General features: G+C 43.9%; 1 protein-coding gene across 1 annotated transcript in view; it reads left to right on the top strand.

The window, feature by feature from the left end:
* RSRC1 (arginine and serine rich coiled-coil 1) overlaps positions 1-24,130 on the top strand; it is a 174,561-nt gene extending 150,431 nt beyond the window's left edge. Inside the window, exons 8-10 of the mRNA XM_086618401.1 lie at positions 21,035-21,141; positions 22,014-22,160; positions 22,989-24,130. Of these exons, the coding sequence (XP_086474527.1) occupies positions 21,035-21,141; positions 22,014-22,160; positions 22,989-23,081 (347 nt within the window). The 3' untranslated portion in view covers positions 23,082-24,130. The remainder of the gene's footprint in view (positions 1-21,034; positions 21,142-22,013; positions 22,161-22,988) is intronic.
* Positions 24,131-24,703: the final 573 nt, after the last annotated feature.

Raw genomic sequence — 24,703 nt, 5'->3', positions numbered from 1 at the left:
GATAAAATAGTGTGTACGTGCACGCAGTAGGTGGTTTTAAAGTATCTTTTCTCCTATCTTTATATTTCTTATCAAATAGATATGTAAATCTAGTGTAACATTTTTTAAAAAAGAAAGATAACTTGCACATGCTTAAGGTGTCGTTTGGATCTGTTTGGGAAGAATCTCAACGCTTTCCCAGCGATCTTGTGCCATTTCACGCAGAACTGCAGAGGACAGCATCACTTTGGGGTTGTCGTGAAGGCATGGTAGAGAAATTAAACTGGTAGAGGTTTAACTAATGGGTGGAAAACGTGAGAAATGTGTTTTATATAAACGTGATGAGCTCAAGGCGCAATATTTGAATCCAGATTTGCAGTGCCTGGGAGCCTGGATTTGGTCTGGCTAAAGCGTTTTCATTAAACCAGGATGGATCCTTGTCCTGAGTCAACCCCATCCATCGCGTAGTCTCGGAGCTCCACTTTTGATTTGGAAGTCTCCCGTTCTTCCGTTTCAGCTTCTCTCAGTAGAGTTATTAGGAATTCAGAAAAAGTAGGAATTCAGGTAACTCCCTTTTCACTGAATAGCGTGAATAAAACGCTATTTTACTAAGTAAGGCGGTTAATTAGATGCTGAAAGCATCAGAAGATTTGCCTCTGCTGTGCCTTCTGCGTCTGCGTGCTGCCTGGTATCTCACCAGCGTGGTGCAATTAGTGCTGTCCTTTAAGCCCCTACTGGCTTACAGAACTCTCGGTGGCAACAAGCTGAGATCAGAATGTCCTACCAAAACCCCTCCGTAGCCCGACGGAGCTGCGCGGAGCGCTCGCCTCTCCCTCCGACGCTGCCGTGCCTAATGAGCGGGATGAATCCATCCCCGCGCCTCGGCTCAAGGAGGTACTTTGAAGGCTGAGGACTCAAAGCCTGCCTGGATTTTGAGGGATGAGGAGTCACAAAAGAAAAGTTGGTGTGTACAAGAAAGCCCGGAGGACTCGACTTTTAGAAGATCCCTTAATGATAAATTCTGCACGTACCCCAAACAATGTAGTGATAGGACAAGGGGCAATGGATTTAAACTGAAAGAGGGGAGGTTTTGATTGGATATAAGGAAGAAGTTTTTCACTCTGAGGGTGGTGAGGCACTGGCACAGGTTGCCCAGAGAAGTTGTGGCTGCCCCATCCCTGGAAGTGTTCAAGGCCAGGTTGGATGAGGCTTTGAGCAACCTGGTGTAGTGGAGGGTGTCCCTGCCCATGGCAGGGGGGTTGGAACTGGATGGTCTTTGAGGTCCCTTCCAACCCAAACCCTTCTGTGATTCTATGATAAGCTCTGTATTTTTATACTCATCTTTAACCTGTTGAACGAGAGTTGTCACATGGAGAATCTAACCAGTAGTTTATCCATGACAAAGCGGGTATCTTACTTAACCCTTCCTTTAGTAAAAGTTCAAAGACTTTACCTTGATGTAATTGAGATTAAAAGCACAGGTTGAATCTGCTACGAAAAGATTTGACTGCATGAGGTCAGGCCATGTAGCTGTAATAAGTTAAAGTGCTTTACTCAACGGTACGGAAATATATTGGGATGCCCTTAAGTTCATTAGTTATTGCCTTAGGTCATAGTTTACATTCAGTAAATTTTATTGAAGTTAATTGTTATGGCAATGACCTGAAATCAGTCTCTGTATTATTTGGTACAGATAACAGATTTAATATAGGTAGGTGATTTTTTTTTTTTTTTTTTTTTACTGTCTTATCAAAATTGTAATTTCAAATCTTTCCAGTAATGGCAGATTTTAAGCAAAGTGTGAGTCTCTGCAGCTCCACCCTTTGGGTCCCTTGTGAGCGAGTGGTGCTTCATTAGTCTGACACCAACACCTGGTGTTGCGCTTCCAGTCCCTGGAGGATGTTTCAGCATCTGGCGCACACTGTGATCTTTTTTGATGTGTGTTTCATCTTTTTATTGACGTTTTATAATTAAAAGTAAGCAGAAACAAACCAAGGATAATATAAAAATGCGAAGTTTTGTGCAGTCGCAGTGGCAGAGTGCAGCATATTAGGAAAAGCAACCGAAGAACAATAAGAAATGTGAAGGATGAAATTCCAGTATGAAGTGTGGCATCTGTGCTGGCCGTGTTCTTCCACAACAGAGCCGATCACCGGAAAGGGGATCGATACACCCCCATAGGTAATGGCTATTTGAGTAATCAATTCCAAGCTTTTTATTAAAGCTTCTGTAATTAATAATCACTTTAAAATGTGTTCCTTAAATTTTAGGCCGCTTTGTGCCTGCCCATCATCTTCTGCCCCTTCATATTTCACACCCCATTCGCTTCTGTCCCTGGATTCCCACGAGAGCCCCCGGTCCGGGCACCCCGTCCTGCTGCGGGTCGATCCCTGGGGATTTGCTGCCGGGTGTAACACAGCTCAGGTTTCACTGATGCTGCTGGTGCTCCAGGCTCACCCAGACCAGCCAAAGGCTCTGCTTCCTCCCAGCTCTGCCACCCACCTTTGTGGCCAGCAGGTCGAGGGAGGAGATTCTGCCCCTCTGCTCTGCTGTCGGGAGACCCCACCTGGAATACTGCGTTCAGCTCTGGGGTCCCCAACACAAGAAGGACATGGAGCTGCTGGAGAGGGTCCAGAGGAGGCCACGGAGATGATCCGAGGGCTGGAGCACCTCTGCTATGGAGACAGGCTGAGAGTTGGGGCTGTTCAGCCTGGAGAAGAGAAGGCTCCGGGGTGATCTTATTGCAGCCTTCCAGTGCCTAAAGGGGCTACAGGAAAGCTGGAGAGGGACTTTTTACAAGGGCGTGTAGTGATAGGACATGGGGCAATGGCTTTAAACTGAAAGAGGGGAGATTTAGATTGGATCTAAGGAAGAAATTTTTCCCTCTAAGGGCGGTGAGGCACTGGAACAGGTTGCCCAGAGAGGTGGTAGATGCCCCATCCCTGGAAACATTCAAGGTCAGGCTGGATGGTGCTTGGAGCAACCTGGTGTAGTGGAGGTTATCCCTGTCCATGGCAGGGGGGTTGGACTAGATGACCCTGAAAGGTCCCTTCCAACCCAAACCAGTCTATGATTCGATGTTTTCCCCCTATGCCAGAGCTGAGGGATGCCATGTGCCTCCCAGCAGCCGTCAGCCGCAGTGAGTGGGACACTCAGCTAACGGGGGACTGAAGGACTCAGGGACACTTTCTACCTCAATTTGAGGATGTGCATGTGGCCAGGGTGGCTTGGATTTGGAAACCCTGATTCAGCTTGGTCTTAATGTGCACTTGACTTTAAAAACGTGTTTATGTTTTCGTAGCACCAACCAAGTTCTCAATAGAGCAGCCAGGAAGGTCTGTTGCAACAACGTGTTGCTTTATTGGCAAAATTTGGCAAGGGAGGGAAAGAAAATGCTCTTGCTCTTAAAAAGTGTGTTTTCTTGTACAATTTTGAGTTGGGGACCATTAACTTAGTGAAACAGCACGTTGTTTTTGTCATCGCCGGGGTTAGTTTTATTCATGTGTGTTTTTCTAACACTGGGCAGATGATATTACACTTCGTGTTTTTTACTGTGTACCGAGTTAAAAGGAATTGAAATGTTAATTAACTCCTTAACGTCCCATTCCAGTTGCTGTACTGGGCACACGGGGTTTACACCACTGTGGAGGGGCGCGATGATTCCGTACGGTGTTTTGTTGGGAAGCACAGAGGCTGTGCCATAAAAGTGGTTGAGAATATCACCCTTCTTCAGCTCCTGCAGAAAGAAATTATTTAGGTAGAGAAAACTTGGTGGTGCTGCTGTAACGCTCCTCTGAGCTAATGTGTAACCTGAAGCATTTTGAAAATACAGGGGGAATAAAGAGGGAATAAATAAAGAGGGAAGTTGCCTACAGATGCTTCTAGCAGAGCTGAGGTTTCAGTTCAGGCATTTAAAAGGACAGAGCCAAGTCCCACCGGTAAAATCACGCTTGGGTTTTACATGAAGGACATCATATATGTTGTGTGACAGCACTTGAACCAAAGCTGACATGAAGAGAGTTTCAAATCATGAGTAATCTGGTAAATTAAAGATATGGGAAATTAGATGCCCTTTGGCTGTGGCAACGTAACGGGCATCGTTCAGGAGCAGAAATGCCAGTGCCAGAAGGGGAAGAGCAGGGGCACGTGGTAAGGACGCACAGAGGAAGGAGATTTTTGGCTTTTCGGCGTTGCTAACTGGCAAAGGTTGCTCAGTGGTTTGGGTAAAAATATCAATAAATAGTCACTTGTAGGAGCAGGGCTGGACCATTGAGAAATGTGCTCAAAATGTGTTAAATTCCCAGCCTAACCCCTGGCAAGCACGCAGCCCCGGGCAGCCGCCCGCCGAGTCCTGAACGGCAATATCTGTAGTTTTTGAAAATACTTTAAGCATAAACCGTAAAAAGAACGGTGTGAGGGTATTAGGGAAAAACTGGGATAGACTGATTTTTCCTATCCTTATTTGAAGAAGGTTTCAGCCAATTCTTGCTGAGGTGGGTCGGCTGGGCTGGCAAGGTGCCCGTGGGACCGGGGTGCCCATGGGGCTGGAGTGCCCATGGGGATGGGGTGCCCGTGGGGCCAGAGTGCTCATGGGGCTGAGGTGCCCGTGGGGTGGAGGTGCCCGTGGGGCCAGGGTGCCCATGAACTTCCCCAAGCTCTGGCCTGGGAGCAGTGGGACAGGAAAGGACCACGTCCACCCCAGGACACCTCAGGTGGCATCTCCGCTTGCTGGCGGGCTGAACAAGCCTGATTATTCACAATCAAGGAAAATTTGGAGCCATTAGGAATGGTGCCACTGTGATTTAATTAGACTAAGATTATTAGGGGCGGTGTGCCTTAATCTGCTGCAAGGAAATCACCGTTGGAACCCGAGTTGTTTGTCATGAGCTTCACACGCTTGTAAGGACTGGGGTTTCTTGGAGGGGGGAATAAGTGGGGAAGAGAAAACTGATCTCAAAATATTACATGTGGCAAAAAAGACATGTTTGCTGGAGAAATCCTGTGCTCGTGCACCTCGGCGTCGGCGTGCTTTTCCAAGGATGCCGTTTGTATTGTGCTTTTCAAATGTTGTTTGCTGGATTCCTGGCTGCAGGTTGTCTGTGTAAAATACGGGTTTGAAGATGAAGTTCTAAAGGGAATAAAGCAAATACAATAGATGGAGTGGCCGTTTGTCAAGGAACCTACACGAGCCATTAAATGCTGTTTTCCAGTTTAGGTGTTGTAAAAATGAGAAGTGTGCTAATATAGGGCTCTATTGATCAGGAACGGGCTCTGGCATCTCCCACTAGAAAACATTATGTACTGCGGTGAGTTCCGGCGCGAGATGGCCAATCTGTCCTCAGAATGTCTTGGATGCCTTTTACCCACTTGCTGTCTGGGTTTATGTAAAAAATGTGAGCCAGAATGGAAATTTCATGAGCAGAAAATAGGGTTGTGTTGATATGAAATAGCCTTTGACTGTAAAGGCGCCCTGAATGCCTGCTGTGATTCATGCACGCAGACAAGATGGGCTCTTCCAGGTATATTTTTAATGCGTACTTGCTCTCTGCAGAACTACGTTTTTGAGGAAAATGTGGGGAAAAAAAAACCAACTTCCTTTTATTAGATTTAAATAAATTGATATGAAGTGATTTGACCAAGATGTTCAACCTGCAAATCTCTCTCTCAATTTGAAACGCTCATGCTCAGTGATTACAGAAATGGCAAAGATGGCAAAGAAAATGGCAAGAAACTGTGAATTTTTTATGATAAATGGTTTAGGGTTCACCAGGGGTGCATGGTGAACGTCGGGGCTGGGATTGTGTTTCCCAAATTTCTTGCCTCTGTTGGTGCCTGGGCATGTGGACCTGCAGGGACAGGGTTTCTGGGCCAGAGGAAACAGGGTTCCTGGGGATGAAACTGTGGGTGCAGGCAGCTTGAAAACAAGTCATAATTTGGGTAAATGCTGGAGTTTAGCAAGCTGTTCTTTAAAATCACAGTTCCTGAGATGACAGGATTTCAGATAACACCGTGGCCTCTTAAGAAAAAGTGTGGAAGCTGATTTTAATTGACATGATTGCAGCTGGATGCTAGAGAAAGATGGAAACACAGATATTGGTCGTGCAACACGTGCACAGCTCCGGCGTGTCGGTCTGGCTTGGATTCACTTTGAGCCAACTGCATTTTGTGGAGTGAACGGGTGCTGCCTGGAATATTGTCGCTCTTGTTCAGTGTTAGGAGCATGCCTACTTCACCTGGGAAGATAAAAGTTTTATTTTAATCCTGCAGTTTGCATATGAATAGTCTAAAATTTCGCTTTATTTCATTATTATTCATTTATTTCATTATAATTCATCATTATTAATTTGACATTAGAAGAAAGCGCGTGGAGCAGCAAAGCAATGCACAAAGCCTGCCGACAGTTACAGGGAAATTGCAAGGAAGTTGAGGGAAAAGTAGATTAATAATAATAACTTCCCTTATATCACATGTGGAAGTGTCCTGCTTTGCCTCTATGTTAAAACACGAAGCAGCTTTTGTCTGTTTTCATACACTTATTAGGAAGGGAAAAAAAATAAGATAAATTTTCTCCTGGAATGACGCACATTAATACGTGGGATCCATTAAGAGAGATGCACATCAAGAAGATGTGCATAAATACAAAAATTATTTTGAAGCTGGTGTTTGAGTCATTTTATTTTCAGAAATACAGGAGGTAAAATTAAAGTTTTACTTTTATCGGGGTCTCCCTCCCTCCCTAGATAATGCTGGTTCGAACATCAACTAACAAATCGAACCTCATCTAACAAATTATTTCCCCTTCCTGGGTATGTACTGTAAGTCAGTGCATTTTATCAGCATCATGTTAAAATTATTTGCTTTCAAATCCTTTGCGAAGACACGTTTTTGGATGCAAAATTGACACCTTAATTCTGTTTCATTGCTGCCTTCAAAAAGGTGTTTGAGGTGGGCACACTCATACAAGCTAATTGCAGGAGGTCATCAAATACTCAGGTTTTAACTACTGCTCTAAAAGTGAAAGTACAGATAAACTTATGGTCTCTCACACAGGGTGGTTTATGACTTTTATCCCCAAATTAAAAGTCTTCAAACTGTCTTCAAAGCTTAAGACAGATGAAAACCAAAAATGGCTTCTGTACTTCATTAATGTTGCGTATTTTACTGTTGTCTTTATGGCATTTGTTTGTGCTAAAGGAGAAGTTCGAGACGAGCGTCAGTTAAGGTAATGGGATTGTAAAGCAATCACGTAATTACTTATCTGACTTCAGTCATTTTCAACAAAAATTTATAGCTGTGTATTGAAAAGCTGCTTCTAAAAGGGAAAATAAACAGTGGTGTATGAAACGAGGAGCAGGAGAAACTGCTCGGCCGGGCAGCCAAAGGGACGGGAGTTCTCATCTTGGAAAGTTAAAAAATCTGATTTTTCGCCCTCTCAAGAGCCCCTTGGATAATCCCAGGTAGCAAAGATGGAGCATGAGGAGAATGGTCAGAGATGTAGAAAATCCGGATTGTGGACAGCAGTTGATGGGACTGGATGTGTATTGTCCAAAGGAAATTGAAGGGGGGAGAGAAATCTTCCAGTTTGGTCAGAGCTGAGGAGCTGCTGTGAAAGGGTGACTGGACACGTGGACACCGCACGCGCTGCCAATGGAATCATCATCTCCTCCTCTACCTTAGGCATTCGTTTTGGCTCTTTAAAAGAAACGAAAATTTATCCTGCTTAGGAGGAAGCTATATTTTTACTGCTTCTTTTTTGATATTCCCATTTAATTCCAAAAAAAACCCCAAACAAACCAGAAGAAAGCTCAAGGGTAGGGAGATTGTGAGATGTTGGTTTCCAGTTCTGATAATAATCATATACAGAAATGTATATACACGTCTGGAGATGTGTTAGTACTGTTGTAATATGTATGTATTCTGTCTGATTTAGCAAATTATTCAAAAGAATTCCATTTTCAGTTATTCATTTCGAAACAGTCTATTTTTAGGAGCTGACATCTTGGGTTTGCTCTTCTGTATTGCAGAATTCCCCGGGTTAGGTACTAAGAGAAGAGCATCCTTCTGGGCGTTTCTCTGTATTTACTTATTTCCCCCATATAAACCCCAGAATTGTCCAGAAATATATGACATATTTATCTGTTCGTTAAATATTTCACTTAAATTCTGAGGTTTGGTCTTTAAATTTCCATTAATTTGCACTGTTTGGTCTATTGAGGTTTTCATTTGTCAAAATTGTTAGCTCTTGGGTATTAGTTACGCAAATATTGATGTGTAGCTTTGGCCTGTTAGCTATCAATTGAAATCAGAAAATCGATAGACTTAATAGCTCCTCATTACAGAGTTGATGCATTTGCAAGGCTGAGTCGCGTGTTGTCAGGGAACAATCAATTCACTCAAAAACTATTGCACCATCCCCGCCAGAAACGGTTTCATAATGCTTCGGTGTGTTTATGGTTGACCTGAGCTTCCACAGCGGCTCGAGACACAAAATCACCCTCTTTTGGGGTCTCTTGTAGAGTTGTTACGTCAGAGGCGCGGGGGACAGCTCTGGTGGTGATAGCAGAGACCAGCGAACTCGTGGCTGTGGTTTGCACTGGTTTATGTAGACGGTTTTCGTAGCTATAGACTGTTCTTTCTGGCTTTTAGCTGTAGAGAACGTTTCCTAAAGCTGTTGGTTGTATCGTTCGTGTCTGTGATGCAAACGGAGAACCTGCAAACTGGAGCGGTGCTCCCGTTGCTTTATAAGCAAATAAGGAATTAAATGGATTTATGTCAGAGCGCCCAGCCGGGGGGAGAGCACCGGCTTCGCGACATGAACCAAAGCAGGGGGAAGCGGAGCCTACTCTTAGATTTCCTGAAATACTCCAAGCATTTTCTTCTCGTTCTCCAAGCGTGTGGTTGTGCTTTCTTGGGTTTCCATTTAAAAAGGGACTTGTGAAGCAATAAAGGTACGGCTCTGAGATTTCAGGCTTCCATACATGTACGAGGATGCGTCTATTTTCTTTCTTTTTCCCAAGAAAAGCATACAGTATTTATAGTTTAAAACTCTTCTTAAAACAATTAATTAAACATAGTTGCAGAATGTTGAGGTGGCTACAAAACGTACATCTATAGAGAAGATAATACCTAAAACTATAGTACTTACGGCGGTTTATAAAAATGATTTTTGTAAGGAAAGACTCTGCTTTCTGCCTTCCAGCAGCGATGAACATTTCCAGGAGCTGTTGGCCGCACTGTTCGTGGCTCACCCTGCCCCGTTAGCCTGGCATCTCTGCAAGGGCATTCACCCAGCTCAGTAGTCCATCAAAAAAAAAATTAATGCCTATTTTAACGTGAATACGTGCATACTATCTAATCTTTCATGTGCTTGTCGAACTATAGCGAAGGACTAATCGTTAGCGTACAAACAGCTGCTTGGAAAGCGTGATGGAAAGGGATCCAAGTGATCCCTGCTCCGGGATGTTTGTGAGGCTTTAAGAAAAATTACAGTGGAAAAATTGTCCCTGTGTTAAAAGGGATACTTCTGAAAAGTTGCGCGTGATTAAAGATGGTTATTTTAGGCATTTAGTTATAAGGAGCATGCTTTGGAATTAAACATTATGAAGTAGAGAGTGGAAAAGCAGGAATAGGCAAAGATACCAGTAAGGATTCCGTAACTGTAGACTAATTTTATGTTAAAATGTACACCTAGAGGAGTAATTGAATGCATCGCTCAACATAAATGAGAAATGGCTCTATGGACTTTAAATGAATTAATTATTTTGCGGTCAGAAGAGCCTTGTCTTTTTGATTTAGGCTACAGTCCCACAGAAACACGTGCATTTCCTCTAAATTCATGTGTTAGTCATCATGCCGAATTAAAAAGAAATACCTATGTTCAAAGCATCAAACATCTAAATATTTGCTAGGTATTAATTTTAAGCTGTTCTCCAAAGGAATTGCAAGAAAGTTGTGTCATTCATTTTATTTAAGTATTTTTCTTTGCTGGAAAAAGAGGTTATTAAAGTCAAAGAAAAGATCCAGACACTCGGTCAACATGTAGGATGAGTGAAATACAGACTAAATTAATGATATTTAAGATGACATCCGTAATTATAACGGAAAGGTCAGGGTAGGTGGCAGCTTTCCCAAGTATATAGAGTGTCAGAAAAGTCCCCAAAGTATATATTTTAATTGAGTTATGTTTTCTTTCCTTCACATTGAAGCATTAAGGCATTACCCCATTCCTGGGCCTGTGTTCCTATAATTTCATGTGGCAAAATTCCCAGATCCACATTTGACAGTAAAACCACATCATGTAGAGGCTCCTTCCAGCAATGAAACACCACTTTGTATTTTATCTCCAAATCCTCAGTTTCGTTTTCGATTTGAACAAAAATATATTTAACATACGTGGGGAAATAAATTTTACAAGAGTGAAGATGAATTGAACGCTGCGTTTGAAATGTGAGAAATGGGTGAAAAATGGAAGAAGCCAACAGATGGGACAGAAACAACCAGAACTGTACAGGAAAGGGCAAACAAACCGTCGACAGAGTGCATGGCGTGTCCTGAGGAGCCCGGCTGATCACACAGCCATGATGAGCCCCGTGCAAAGAAGCACCAGGCTGAGCCATATCCCTCGGTCTAACATTTTTAGTCCTGTCCCAAGCTCCAGAAGTGCAGGAGCAGGGTAGGTGGCCAGTGCCGGGGCTTCCCTGGCCAAGGGAGCAGCCGTGGATGAAAGCCCGTGCCAAAATAACCCACCACATGCCCTCCCTTTGAAGAGTCGCGCTCGTTAAAAACAAAACATCGAGTAGTACGGTCAGCCACTTAGCTTTTAGGCTTTCTTGGACTGAGTCTGGCTTAAAGTGCTCGTGCCAACAGCAACAGAAAGCTGGAGAGATGTTCTACCCCATCTCGACCAGTACCAAAGCCTTTTTCCATCAGGAAAGAGGCCTTCAGGGGCTCCCTGTACTGGGACATGGAGAAAATTACTTTGCTACACATACTCCCCAGAGGAGGAATTTATTATAATCATTTTCTCCAATAGCAATTGTAAGAAAGGCTTTTTTTTTTCCCCCCTATTTTTTTTTCAGTCTTTGATTTGCCTCCAGCCCATCCCAGTTAGCCAGCAGCCCTCCCTGTGCTTCTCCAGTTACACTGGGCTGTAGCTGAGGGCTAACGCAGGGTGCGTGGGGGGCAGGCAGAGCCCGCAGCGGTACCTGGGCTGGCTGGCGATGGCTGGGGTCTGCCCACCGGGTTGGCACGTAAAAAGGAAGGACACAAAGGCAAAAAAGGTTGTTTGTGTCCCAGGAATCACAGAATTACAGAATGGTTTGGGTTGGAAGGGGCCTCAAAGATCATCTAGTTCCAACCCCCCTGCCTTGGTCGGCGTGGTTTCATTTTGGATAGTCTTTAGTTAATAGGGACTATGAATTATTTTGTCTCGTCGTCGTTCAATATGCAGATCTGTGCTTTATTTGGCTGGAGCTATTTGAACTTCATCTTAAAAGCAGCATTAGGAATTTCTTCATGGGCTGTTCTGGGGGCTCATCACTACAGGGTCTGCACGTGGCACAAATTAAGGCTTTTATCCTCACTCCCGACAGCCTGGTGGGGTGAGTGAGAATTGCTAATTTCAGGGTTTTAAGAACAGAGCAGAGACAGAAGTGTAACAGGGTTTCAGCTTTGGAGAACTTCAAGAGCAGAACGTTGTCGTCAGCATACTGGATTTTGCATTTCGTGTACCCAACCCAGCTCCAGTTTACTTCAGTTGCCATATGGGATTTGTTCCGTACGTCAGCCTGGTCAGACCCCTGGATGTTCCAGAAAAGGGGCAGGGTGGTCCATGGCCATGCTGTGACTCTTCCCAAGAGGTGGAGGAAGAGTCTGATATCAGCTGCTGTTCTTCAGGGTGCATTAATTGCAATTAATGTTACCAGCTCACCCTCCACCCTCATCTCCTTTGCCTCCTTTTCCCGTTTGTGCCACACGCCTCTCCTGGCTTTTTCACTTCCCCTTGTTATGGTTTCATCCTGACTTCAGGAGCTCCGGAGAGCTCCAGAGAAACGGATGCCTGGCTCTGTTAAACCGTCTTCTTCACCTTCAGCTGGAGCAGCAGCAGCATTTAAAATAAAGTCTGAGGTTTTGGGGCTTGTAGGTACGTGTTGGACATAAGGAACCATGCCACATTGTGTATGCTAAGCCTGTCTTCAGTCTTGGGGCTGAAAAATAGGGAATCTTGGTAGAGCAGGAGCAAACAGGATCATTTCCACGTGTCATGGTTTGACTAAACGAAGGTGGATTTTGACGAGGAGGGCAGAAGCAGTAACTGAATTTTTCGAAGTCAAGTTTGGCAATAATCGGCCAAGCTACGCCGTTTCACTGTGCCTTCAGAAACAGCTGGACCAGCTGGACCGAAATCTTCTGCAAAGCAGTAAGCGTGGGGTAGGTCAGAGCCCGGAAGACTTTAACCCAAAACATTCCAGGTCTGGCAAACTTGCAAGCAACTCCAAGCAGGATCTTACAGCAGGACGGGCTGGGACATCTTCACTGTTATCAGGATAACATCTAATCCATGGATATAAAAAAGTAGCAATGGCCTAACAGGGTCATCTGGGGTTGGTTCTCTTCACCAAGGGAGTCTCCGAAAACTCTTTCGGGATTTGTAGGGTTACAAGCTCCGTTGGAGGCAGATTGATAGGCTGGGAATAAGGAGATTATTAATAGATATTATTATTCTAATAATAAATATTATATTAGAATAAATAATTCATTTATTCGCCCGGCTGCAGTTTCCATATGCCGACCACATCCATATTCACACCCCTACCTCTGCGCTACCCACCGCAAAGGGAGGAAGGACCTACAAAGAGCACCCTGCCACCCCACTGATTCCATCCCAATCCCAAACGGTTTGCGGGTTTTACTGGATCACATGTGTTTTGCTGTCTCGGGCAGCGTCTGTGCCAGCACTGAGACTGCTCCGCACTTTGCTGGCTGCTGGCATCGTGAAGAAGTGACTTAGAGCATCTCAGTGTGGAGCTCGTGTCCGTGCTCACCAAAAAAAGGGATGAGTTAAGGAGCCTGTGAAGCTAGGGAAGACAGAAGTTGTATCCGTTTGCTTAAACCACAATCCCTGGTGTGGAGTCTTTTATTTTCTGTTAAAAAAAGGGGTTTTGTTGATCTCGGCGGCCATGCCAACATCGCGTGCGTACTCACCGCATGCCAAATGGGTGTTTATCTGAGAGACCGGAGTGAATCTGTGGGATAAGCGTGAGACTTAACGAGAATTGTCTGGTTGATGCTGGCTAAGGCCTGAACGAAATGGGATTTTAAATACATGTATCATATTTTATTGACGCCAGACAGATGTTTAGCTGGTGTGAATGGCATTATTTCATGCACCAGTTGAAGGCCTGGCCCGGGAAAGAAGCGGAAAAATAATTAAAACCAAACAAACAACAGTTTGCTAATCCATGTTTCATTTTCTCATTTAGCCACCTAAATTGTGTTCAGTGTTTGAGGGCAACCAGAGGTGGTTGTAGCTCCTGTGCATTTCCCCCGATGTGTTCCTGAGAATCAATATATGGACTGGAATAAAAGCTTGGAAGTTACTGTTACCGACACCGAGCCTCACAGTGGCACCGCCTGTCGGCGTGCGATGCTGTGGAATGGTTAAAAACACATTTTAAATACCATATAATTAAATTAAATACCATATATTGGTAATTAAATTAAATACCATGTATTGGAAAGACTCTGCGGATGTCACCGCACGCTAACACACGACAGTAAAAAAAAAATAAATCACTGGGCACGTGAAATCGTGAAATTCAGGTTTCAGCATCTCACTTTTTGCAGGGCAGGCAAAAAACGGTCCATGCAAAAGCCTGAACACCCGCAAAGTTTCAGCCCTGCTGCCCTGCCTGTCCTACAGCGTGCCTCATCCGCAGCCCGGGCTCAGCTACTCGTCTTATTTCCACTGTCACCTCCAACACACTGTTTTTTTTTCTGTAGATCCAACGCACAATAACGTTTTACTGTTATTTCCGTGCAGTCGGGTCCCTGTATGGGGTGTGGCTAGATGCAGAAAGACTTTAATTTATCTGAATGTGTATAATAGATACGAGTATAGGTTTAACACAGACAAATTGTTATATATTATCCGTATATGTAATATATACACTCGTTAGTTTGTACATACAATATAGAGGTTATTTAGGATAGAGATATATAAAAGATAGAAGGACCCAGTAATTGCCTTTAAGATCAGAGCACAAAGCATTACCTTGGATTTTACAAGGCCAGCGAGCAACAAAAGAGCAGTAATTTATGAGCTCAGCGTAAAAGAATAGCATAATTGCATTAAAAATTAATGCTAATGAACACTAAAATGGGGAAGGTGGTTATGATGAAAGTTTGTATTCATCTTCCCTGGTTTGAATGATGGCTAGTGGCTTGATTAATGGCTTAATTTCTATCAATTAGCGGGGAAAAATCTCCTACGAGACAAGGGTAAATTGAGCATTGAATTACATATCTTGCTTTTGTGTGCTGAGGAAAAAAAAAAAAAAAAAAAAAGCGCAGCGTATCTCTATATTAGCCACAGTGACAAATGCTGTGCCACGGGATGCGGCGCTGCGGCTCGGGGTGCCGGGGGGCACCTAGCCCACGCCGAACTCCCCGGACATCGCTCCTTTTGCGCCCTCTGTTAAGGGAAGGTGAAAACCCAGCCATTTTAAACATATTAGGGCTGTTTCCTGCTGCTTTATTAGCGAACGTTGACTTTTTTCCTTGAATATTTTCAAAAACGCTCCGAAACGGGAGCGAGAAGCGCGACGGTGGCCGTGACCCGCGTGCAGGTGGAACGCCTGGCTGGGGCAGGAATCCCAATGGTCTTGGATTGCTTAAATTAAACGTTCGTAAATTCGGGATGCAACTGCTGAAGTTTCCCTTTGTGTCTTCTGTTTGGTTTGATACCCAGTATTTCCATTTTTTTTAACGAAAAAGGTATTAGTGTCCAGACTTGTTTTAAAACACTGCGAAAGCTAGGTTATAATTATATTATTAATAGTAATATAATTAAATAATAATAATTAAATTATAATATAATTATAATGTATTAAAATAGCAAATTCTGAGCGCTCCAGTACTCCTCTAGTACTCCCTCATAAGTACTAGAGTACTTACAACATGCTGTTTTAATACATTTTAATACCAGAGTACTTACAACCAAGTTTGAAGAGCGCAAATTAACAATAAAAACTTTTTCTGCCCACAATGGCTCATTTCAGGCTATCTTTTATACCGTTTCAGCCCGTTCGGCTGGAAGAAAGTTCTTCCCTCGGCAATCCCAACAGCGAGGAAACAGTGTGGCCAAGTGTCGAAACGGCGCCTTGACACAGCCGAGGGGCTGCGGCAGCGCCGCGCGGTTTTTATCGCCGCTTCAAGGCGGTAGAGGGACGGGGGGGGAGTTGGGGAACTAATGGCCGGTTCCCGCCCCGGCGGGGCAGCTCCGGCCGCGGCGCCTCCGCGGCTCCCGGCGCGGGGCTTCTCCTCAGGCGCGGGCGGGACGCGGGCGGCCGTGCGCGTGGCGGTGCCTCCCTCTAACGGCCGCGGCGCGCGGCTCCGCGGGGCGGGAAAGCGGCGCTGAGGCGAATCGCGCCGCCGGGCGGGGGGGCGGAAACGGGCTCGGGGGGCGCTGCGTGAACACGAACCCTTGAGGGAGGAGGGCGGATTCGCCCCGGTTTTCTGTCAGACGAGGCGGGAGGTCTGGCCGTCGGCCGGCTCCGAGGCGGCTCTGGAGGGCACCGGCGAGGTTCCTCACCCCGCTCCGCCTGCGACCCCCGCGACGAGCCGCTCGGCCCCCGGGAGGGGCGCTGGGAGGCGGGGGCACAGCGCGGGTTCCTGCGGGCGGAGGGGTGGGTGCGCGCCGGCGGCGGGGACCCCCCCTGGGTAGAGATTTGAGGGGTGGGGGGGAACCCCGAAACCAGAGCTCGGATTGCGGAGCCCAGAGATCACAAAAGTGACGTGAATCCCACCCATCCTGCGGGGTTTTCCCTCCTCCCAGCGCTTCCATTCCATTTTAATACAAATATTTCGGCGCAGTGCTCTGTAGGAGACAAGAGGTCTCGAAGCCGCGTAGTTTTTTGTCTCTGCCACTGCAAATTGTCTAGATGAAAACTTCGTTTTTCTTTATGTCCGTTTGCACAGCGTAAGTAAAAACAAGATGCTGTTAAAAAGTGTGAAAAAACACAGTTTTGTGGGAAAAAACTACAGTTCTATAATGCAGTTGTTGCTTTATCCATGCAGTTACATGCATACCCTTGTATAAAAATTACATATATACACTATTTTATATATACATATACTTGAGTAGATACATACACACACTCTTGTAATTATACTAAGCTAACCCTGAGTAAAACGGGATGAAGGGGAAAATATTTTCCTCTTTAGTTGGTTTATTTAGTCTGGCATCTATTTGTGTTTTCTCCTTTTAAGCCCCAACTCATAAACAAAAGAGCAGAAAAAAACCAGCAACTTTTTTTTTGCAAGTCTTTCAAAGCGTATTACTGAAAATGTATTCTATTTTAAACAGGGCAGTTAAATTAACCAGCTACATCCCTTTAAATATAGTAAGTAAAATATGAAGCAACATGTATTCTGAGGAATATTTTAGGTTTAGTATGTCATAAGTTAGACCTGCTTGAAATAAAACTCTTTAGGTAAAGTCATGGGTTCGTTTTCACGGTCAGGACCATAGGTTTGCAATGAATCCAGTAAGCATTACAAATTTACACCTAGAGATTTTATAAGAAATATTTAAAATATGTTTTTCTGTAGTGGGTCATTCACAAGACATCATTAGTCATTTAATGCTTCTGTTTCAAGGCTTGTTAAATTCTTAGCGGGCATCGTCAGCAGTTTTGTTTTTAGAAATAAGCAAAGAAATGTGAACGTTTTACGCAGAGCTTGCAGGCAAGTTACTTTTTCTTTGATTCTCTGGTGTTTCTAATTATGGTGTGAAATTTTCGGGTGGCATCTAAAAGATTGATCTAGCGGAGATATACATTTTGTTTCCAAAGTGGCATTTGGAATTATTGCTAATACAGACTAATCCAATATGAAAATGGCAGTTCTAAAAGGTATGTGTGTGTGTGTATATAATTATATATATATATGATGAAAAGTGTAATATATTGAATCATCTTGGAAGAACAGCATTCCCAGTTAAATCCTCCATGACTGACGTAACTGGGGCAAAAATCCTTCGGTGAGGATAGAATTCCGTTAACTAAACGTTCTCCTAACAGAATCGGTGTTGCCGTAAGGGGCGTAAATCGCGACGTTGTTGAGCTGCCGCGCGGTGCCGCCGCGGCCGAGCCGGTGACAGGAACGGTAATTGTGACTGCTGCTGGAGTCACCTTGTTGTAGATATTGGCCTCAACAAGCCCTCATACAACATTTAGTTCATTTTTTTCACTGTAACACGGTGGAAAGACTTGCTGTGCAATGAGTTAGTATTGATTTTTTTTTTTTTTTGTCTGTAGCCTCTTAGCTTTCTGACTCCATTATTTTTGATTTTACTATGAAATACATATCCTTTCTACTGACATCTGACAAACAACATATGGAAGTCATTTTATCTACCAATAATGCCTTTGTCAAAAAAATCATGCGCTAATGGGTTATGCTTCCTCCAGTCCATTTTCCCCAAGTTAATGTCACTGATGTAATTCTAAACATTTAGTGATTTTTGCCCCCTTCCTAATTCGTCATTCCCATAGGTTTGTGTAAGATTCATGTGAGATGCTGTAACAGGCCGGGAACTGATGGTAGGTTTTGTGAAATAGGAGTTGGGCAACTGATTTTAAATCTACGTTCACCTGCCTTTCTCTGCTACTTGGTTTTAATACCGGGACTAGCAGGTACACTTAACCATTCCTTTATTTACCCTCAGACCAGATGTGCCCGAGAGCTTGATGAATTAACGATTTTCTCTCCCTAGCAGGGCATTAGTGATTTGTTTTTATACTTCCTACGGGATCCTTAGGAATCTTTTTTAAAAATGAAGACTTTAGCAGCAAGGCAACAGCACTTTCAAACACAAGCTTAATCGTAAGCGAGTGATTTTTTTTCCTTCTAAATTCAAAAGAGTCAGGCTTAAAGACTTTGCTGTAGTGCAGCCCTTGTCCTAAGCCCTGCCAAAGCTGAGGCTTTACTGAGGCTCCAACAAAACCCTTCCAGGCGTGTGAGGAGCCAGCGCATCTCGGACCACGTCCCTCCCGGTGATCCCACTCAGCCCAGCTGAGGACACCCCGTGTCTCTGCGACCCCCGCAGCCTTCCTCCCCTCGGGAGCTTTTAGCAGTCAGGGTGCTGGAAGCAGTTACCCAGACTCAGCAATCGCCGTATTTGACTTCACACACATTCACCATACGCAGAAATAGTTAACACGTTCCTGATTTTTCTGTTCGTCGTATCCATAGAGACTAAACAATATTCCCAAATCATTTTTAAGCAACAAGGCAGGTTCTCGTTTGCTGCTTAGAAGTTACATCTCTTCCTGTCTCACCTATTTTATAAATGCTGCTCACGACAAAAAACGTCCGCCGCTCTCCGATACAGTGCCTGGATCGTGTCAGGCTGGCCCCGATGTACCGGGTAAAAAGCAAATGGTTTTCAGGAGTAGGTGAGATGGAGATAAATTGGTTAAAATGTTGAAGGAAAGCACGCAGATTTGCTTGTTGCTGCAGGTGGACGTAGAAGTAGGTAAGGAAGATGAACTGAGCTGGGAATCTGGAGAAGCAGAAAATGAAACAGAGTCAGTGTAATGAACACGCCGTACTACCCAGGGCTGAAAATAAAACAGTTTTGCGGCGTGACCTGTTGAGAAAAATGAGGTTGTTAATTTAGTGTGGGCACCTCCGTTCCAGAAATACTTCTGAGCTGCTGTTAGTTCATTTGCTCATCTGAAGCTCCATTTACTTGTCATTAGTAGACTCAAACGAGTTTTCAGTGGTTAGTCATTGCAGAAGTTACATTTATTCTTATTAAGTTACATTTATTCTTTCTTGTGCAAAAGAGAAAGTATTCTGCGGTGTTTGTGTATATGTGAATTTGGATTTAGAATTTTGTGTACAGAGAAACAACTTGGTACATCTGAATTTCTGAATAATTCTGCAAGCTCTTTTGGTCTGCGGGCACTTTTCCCAATTTTAAATATCCTTCAGTTTCTTTAGAACAAGAAATGTCACCTTTTATACATCTGTACATACTACAAATATGCAATTACAAGTGCTCTTTTATTTAAATTTTTTGTTTATGTAGTGTTTAAAGTGTTCATAGAATCATAGAATCATAGAATGGTTAGGGCTGGAAGGGACCTTCAAAGGCCATCTAGTCCAGCCCCCCTGCAACAAACAGGGATATCTCCAACTAGATCAGGTTGCTCAGGGCCTCATCCAACCGGGCCTTGAATGTCTCCAGGGATGGAGCATCCACCACCTCTCTGGGCAACCTGTTCCAGTGTTCTACAACTCTCATGGTAAAAAATTTTTTCCTAATATCCAACCTGAATCTACCTCCCTCTATTTTAAAACCATTACCCCTTGTCCTATCACAACTGGCCCTCCTGAACAGCCTCTCCCCATCGTTCTTGTGTGTTCATGAAATTTTCGCTCAAACTTCACGGCTGTCCTAAGCTGCTCTTTCCTCATCTTTTTGACAATCTCTTTTTTACCTTGTCGCTTGAGACCACGATCCTGGGTCTCAGGAGCTCTCCTCCTCGGTACCAGATGCCACACATTGCTGACCTGCAGAGGCACGGTCCTGAGTTTGTAGTGACAGCGTTAGAACCCCGACTGGTGCAGATACACCTGCTCTGACCTCAAGCCTACCAGTACAAAACCTTTTAAAACCAAATTTGAGTTAGTTGAGAGTTCATTCCGGACCCGCCTGTGCGTGCTGTCGCTGCCTGGTGTCTGAGTTCCAGAGACAATGTCCCGTTTTGTTGGGCAGTGGCACAACATGAGCTTTCGCCTTACAAGTGAGCCAATTTGATCACATAGCTTTTGGCAAAAGGAGTAACGCCAGAGTGCCGGAGAAGCACGAGGGAGAGAGAAGTCCCACCATCCTGCTGGCAGCTTAGATCAATGTAGCTGTAATACAAAACTGCGCCGTCATCCACCAGTAGTTTGATTTTTGTGAAAAAGTGCATCTTGCATTATGAATGCTCTTAGCTTCCTACCAGTCTAATCCATCCAGAAGACTGGTTGAGCAAAGCCTACCTGACAGCACCCCAGTGACATGTCCAGTGTAGCTCATGCCAAGGTTGGCAGGAGCTGCTCAGCACTGTAATGTCACTGGGAGCTGCATTTGCTTCCTCGAAATAAAATCTCAACCTGAGATTCCAAAATATCTTGTGAAATACATGTGCGTTGTAAGACCTCGCAGTACAATGAAGAAGTGATTTTGCTCTTTTGATTAAACTGCTGCAATTTTGTCACCTGCGAGTCATATGAGCACACAGAATTCAGGTGCATGTTAGGAATATTTTATTACCAAATTCTGGGATTTTTCTGGTCAAATTCACCTAACAGAGTCACTCTTAATGCCAAACTAATCGCATTCCTTGTCATGAGAACACAGATGATGGCACATCTCGCAGGACATCTGCAGCAGAGGCCAAATTCCACACGAGCAGAAGTAGTTCTACTGCTACACACAGATGGTACTCCACTGAGTTGTCTGCACTGTCCCCGAATCTTCAGCTTCTCCAGGAAATCCTCGTGCCCTAAATCTAGCGGTTACCCTGCGAGCACATCTCGAGCAAATTCTTAAGTTAGCATCTGGAATGATGTCATACATTGAACAATAACGGCCAGCTCACTGATGCTATTTTTACTAAATAGGAGAGTTTTTCTTTGTAAAAGAGTATTTTAGGCTGCATTACACTTTTTTTTTTTTTTTGTCTGTACTGTTGTAAAATGTATTCAAGGCATTGCTCAGACACGGCGTTTATCGTGGGCTCACACTGATGTATCCTGACATGACACCTTCTCTTTGTAGACCAAGCCACCCTAGTCGAGCAAGTGAAACGAGTCAAAGAGATTGAAGCGATTGAAAGTGACTCCTTTGTTCCACAGACGTTCAGATCCAGCAAAGAAGTCAAAAAGGTAAGTTTGCAGTATCCTTCTTGGTGTGTAATGCTTTCAAAATCAGGTGGGAGCTGCGCTATTAATACAGCTTCCGTTGATGAAAGTGCATCGATGTTGGCAATCCTGAATCCCACCGACGACTCTCCTATGTTCGTGGTGTGGACTTCAAGGAAGAATACATGTGAATGTGTAAGAATTTCAGTGAAATCAGCTCTTTTGGCAGTGTATTCTGCCTATGCTGAGCAACTCTGGTTTTTAAAAATTCTTTCAAAATCATATAAAACCATGAAGATTTTTTTTTTTTTAGGAAAAGCAGAAGAATTAAACTCTAAAAGTAATCAGACACTTACATTGCAATTAAAAGAAGAGATCAATATTTTTACTTCTGCTTGACTGAAGCCAGACTTTAAGAACCACATTTACTCCCTGAAACAAAACGGCATTGTTTTCAGACAGCTTTCCAAAAACATCCAGGTTTCAGAATTTCACCTGCATTTTGGCTGCCGAGTCTTCTAGGGAACTCGGATGCTTTTGTCTTTGGAAGTAGGCAAGCAAAGGCTGGCTCAGTTTTCCATGTAACAGTGAGGTGTTTGGAGTTATCACTTTGTTTTCCCCAGAACATGCATTTTCTTGCCTTTTCAGAAGTCTCCAAGAAATTCACGCGACTTCTTCAGAAAGTGATCCAAAACCCAATCCCACTGTTCTCTGAGCTCTCCCATTGCCTTTGGCAATACCTTTTTTGTCACTTCATGTGTTCATGTCCCCCTGAACACGCCGAGAAGCGTTTGCATGAGGATCCTTTCCTGGGCACGTGTTGCAGTGGGAAGGAAGCTGAATGCCACGTTTGGGAGTTCGAGGATAAAATACTCAGATGTGTTTATTTTTTTCAGTCAGTAGAACCTACTGAACTGCAACAGGAACCTGTAACTATCGGAGTTGGAACTGCTGATGCGTCTGCTCCCGAAAAAGAACCACCGCCCGCCAATATTCCTACTGCCATCAAATATCAAGATGATAATTCTTTAGCACATCCCAATGTAAGTGTGTCGGTATTTGCTGTGTCTTTAGCCCGTTGAAGGAGAGCAGGTTGAGGTGACAACCCTTTTGCTGTGCTGCTCATCACATCACCTGTGGTCTGCAGACAGCTCACTGATGGGCCACTCCTTGGCTTGGAAAGGATCACACTCCTTGCGTCTTCCAACCAGGAATAGGTACAACAGATAGCATAGAATGTATACCATAATAATAGAGAATATAGGTGTTCACCAGTGATGCAGTTTGAGAGTTACAAACTTGTTTTGTAACAAAGCAGCAAACTGATTTAATGAGCCTGTTCATCTAAAAATTCCTGTTCAATAAAAATTCAGGAAAAATTGCTTTTGGTTTGTGTAGTTGGAAAACTGATGGAAGACTCAGGACTTTCCTACCTTGCCACGTCGTAAAGCTTTAAATACATGACAGACTTCAGATCATTTGAAACATTGTGGCTAAACTTAACACAAATTCCTTTGTGAGGCTTGGAAAGAGCAATACTTACAGTAGATTTTTTTTAAGAATTAAAAAAGTTAAAAATGACTAATGCGAGTTCTACATAATGAACGTAGCTAAGAAAGATCAAGACCTGGATAAAATATCAAACTGGCTGTTTCAGGAGGGGAGTGGAGTTGGAATGTCTTGGCTTTCCAGTTATTAAAGTCTCCACCTTTACTAACGTATTTATATCACCTCTGTATTTTAACACCGCTGTGCAGCCGGGCTTTTTCTTTGGGGCACCGAAGTAGTCGACAGGTATTTCATCAGATTGTAACAAATAAAGAGAAAGTTGACGAGTTGTGCCTCTTCTTCCTCTCCTCCTTGTCTCCCAGCTGTTTATCGAGAAGGCAGAAGCAGAAGAGAAGTGGTTCCAGAGGCTGGTTGCTCTCCGGCAGGAAAGGCTGATGGGCAGTCCGGTGGCCTGACCATCACGTACCAGTTCTCCACAGATGCTGAGAAATCTGGCTGTTAAATTGTTTTATTTTTCTCTTTCGAGGGGATTTTAATACTCCACATGAGCTGTACAGAGAATAAATATTTCATCTGAATAAACAGGAATGTTCTATCCTCCGTTCTTCTCCCAAACTCGTTGCTGGGTGACTTGTACCGCTGAGCTACGCACTGGAGACGGGAAAGCTCTCAGAGCAGTGTCATTTTCTTTTTTCCTGCTGAATTCCTCTGGGATGCCAAAAACCTGACAGCCCAAAGAGACCTAATTTTATACCTCCTGATCAAAATATATATATATAACCATGTAGCAGTTCAAAGATAAATGAAAAAATAAGACTGTGGAAGAAAGTTGAGATTTCCCAGTGCTCAGGCGGGAGGAGCACAAGTGATACCACCCAGGACCGTTACATCTGCTGCAGCTGGAGGAGGATTCGGGATGATATTGCTGTTCTCTCCTCTTCCTTCCGTTCCACATTACCGGAGCAGGTCTTGAATCCCGAATACCTGTGGGCAGCCTCCTTGCTGAGGAGCTCTTCTAAATGGATGCGTTCATCCACCGGCTCCAGCCTTAGCCTGGTTCCTCGCTCCTGCTGAGCTTGAGTGGAAGGAAATGTTTGACGTTTCCTTGAACATCTACCCACTGCTGTTAGCACCTGGGAGTAGGTGTCAGGAAAAAGCTGCGTTATCCTTTCAAACTAATTTGTAAAAGTTTTCGGCAGGTTTCAAGAAACATGATTTTCCGAGCAATTTTAAGCACATTAAAACGTTGGGTGATCTGGAAAAGACAGCTTTCCATGAACTCTTAATGGGAAGTGATATAAATATTATTGTGTGTAATGGTTGAACAAGACTAATGGCATACTTGTTTCTGTATAGAGGGACTGGTTTTAGTCTGGGAAGCTCCCGTTTGCCTCCGTGTGACTTTAAAACAATGGAAGATTAGTCCTATTTGAACATATCAAATTTAGCTCGAGTTCACTTACAAAAAAAAATCTGTCCATCATCCAGCTAAATGCCAGAGATCAACCAAATAAAATGCAAAAGTATTTCTTCTGAGGTATCTAGCTGTGAGCAAACGATGGCACCAGTCAAAGACTAAACTGGGCCCCCACTTCTGGACATACCTCGGTGGAAATCACTTGCATCAGCTTCCCCGTGCGAGCGGAAAAATTCACAAGGCTTATTTTTAGGGTTGTTTTCCCTTGTTCTCAGATCTGTGGTGAAAAAAAAAAAACAGAGGATGATTCTGGAAATGTACTTTGGTTGTCCTGGTTTTTTAGATCACTGCTGTAAAAGGAAATGGCATTAAATTTGCGTTCTAACACGTTTTTGCTTTTTCTTTATGAGCAGTGTGAGTTTTACTTGGTCCTGCATCAAAATGGCTGTTTCAAGACTGCCTTGCCTGCAACAGAAAGTGGGGAAAAAAATTGTTTCCCTTGTTTCATTTCAGCATTTTCAAATGGTAAATATTTGTCGTTGTTCTGTTTTCTAATCTCCTTCTGTGTTTCTTTCATAGTAAATAAAAACTGTTTGATCTCCATGTAAGGTACGGGTGTAAATTCCTCTTTTTTACACATTGTGTTGGATAATTGTCATC

Source organism: Tauraco erythrolophus, chromosome 11, assembly GCF_009769465.1.
Source record: "Tauraco erythrolophus isolate bTauEry1 chromosome 11, bTauEry1.pri, whole genome shotgun sequence".
NCBI lineage: Eukaryota > Metazoa > Chordata > Aves > Musophagiformes > Musophagidae > Tauraco > Tauraco erythrolophus.
This window is presented reverse-complemented; position numbering and strand designations above follow the sequence as displayed.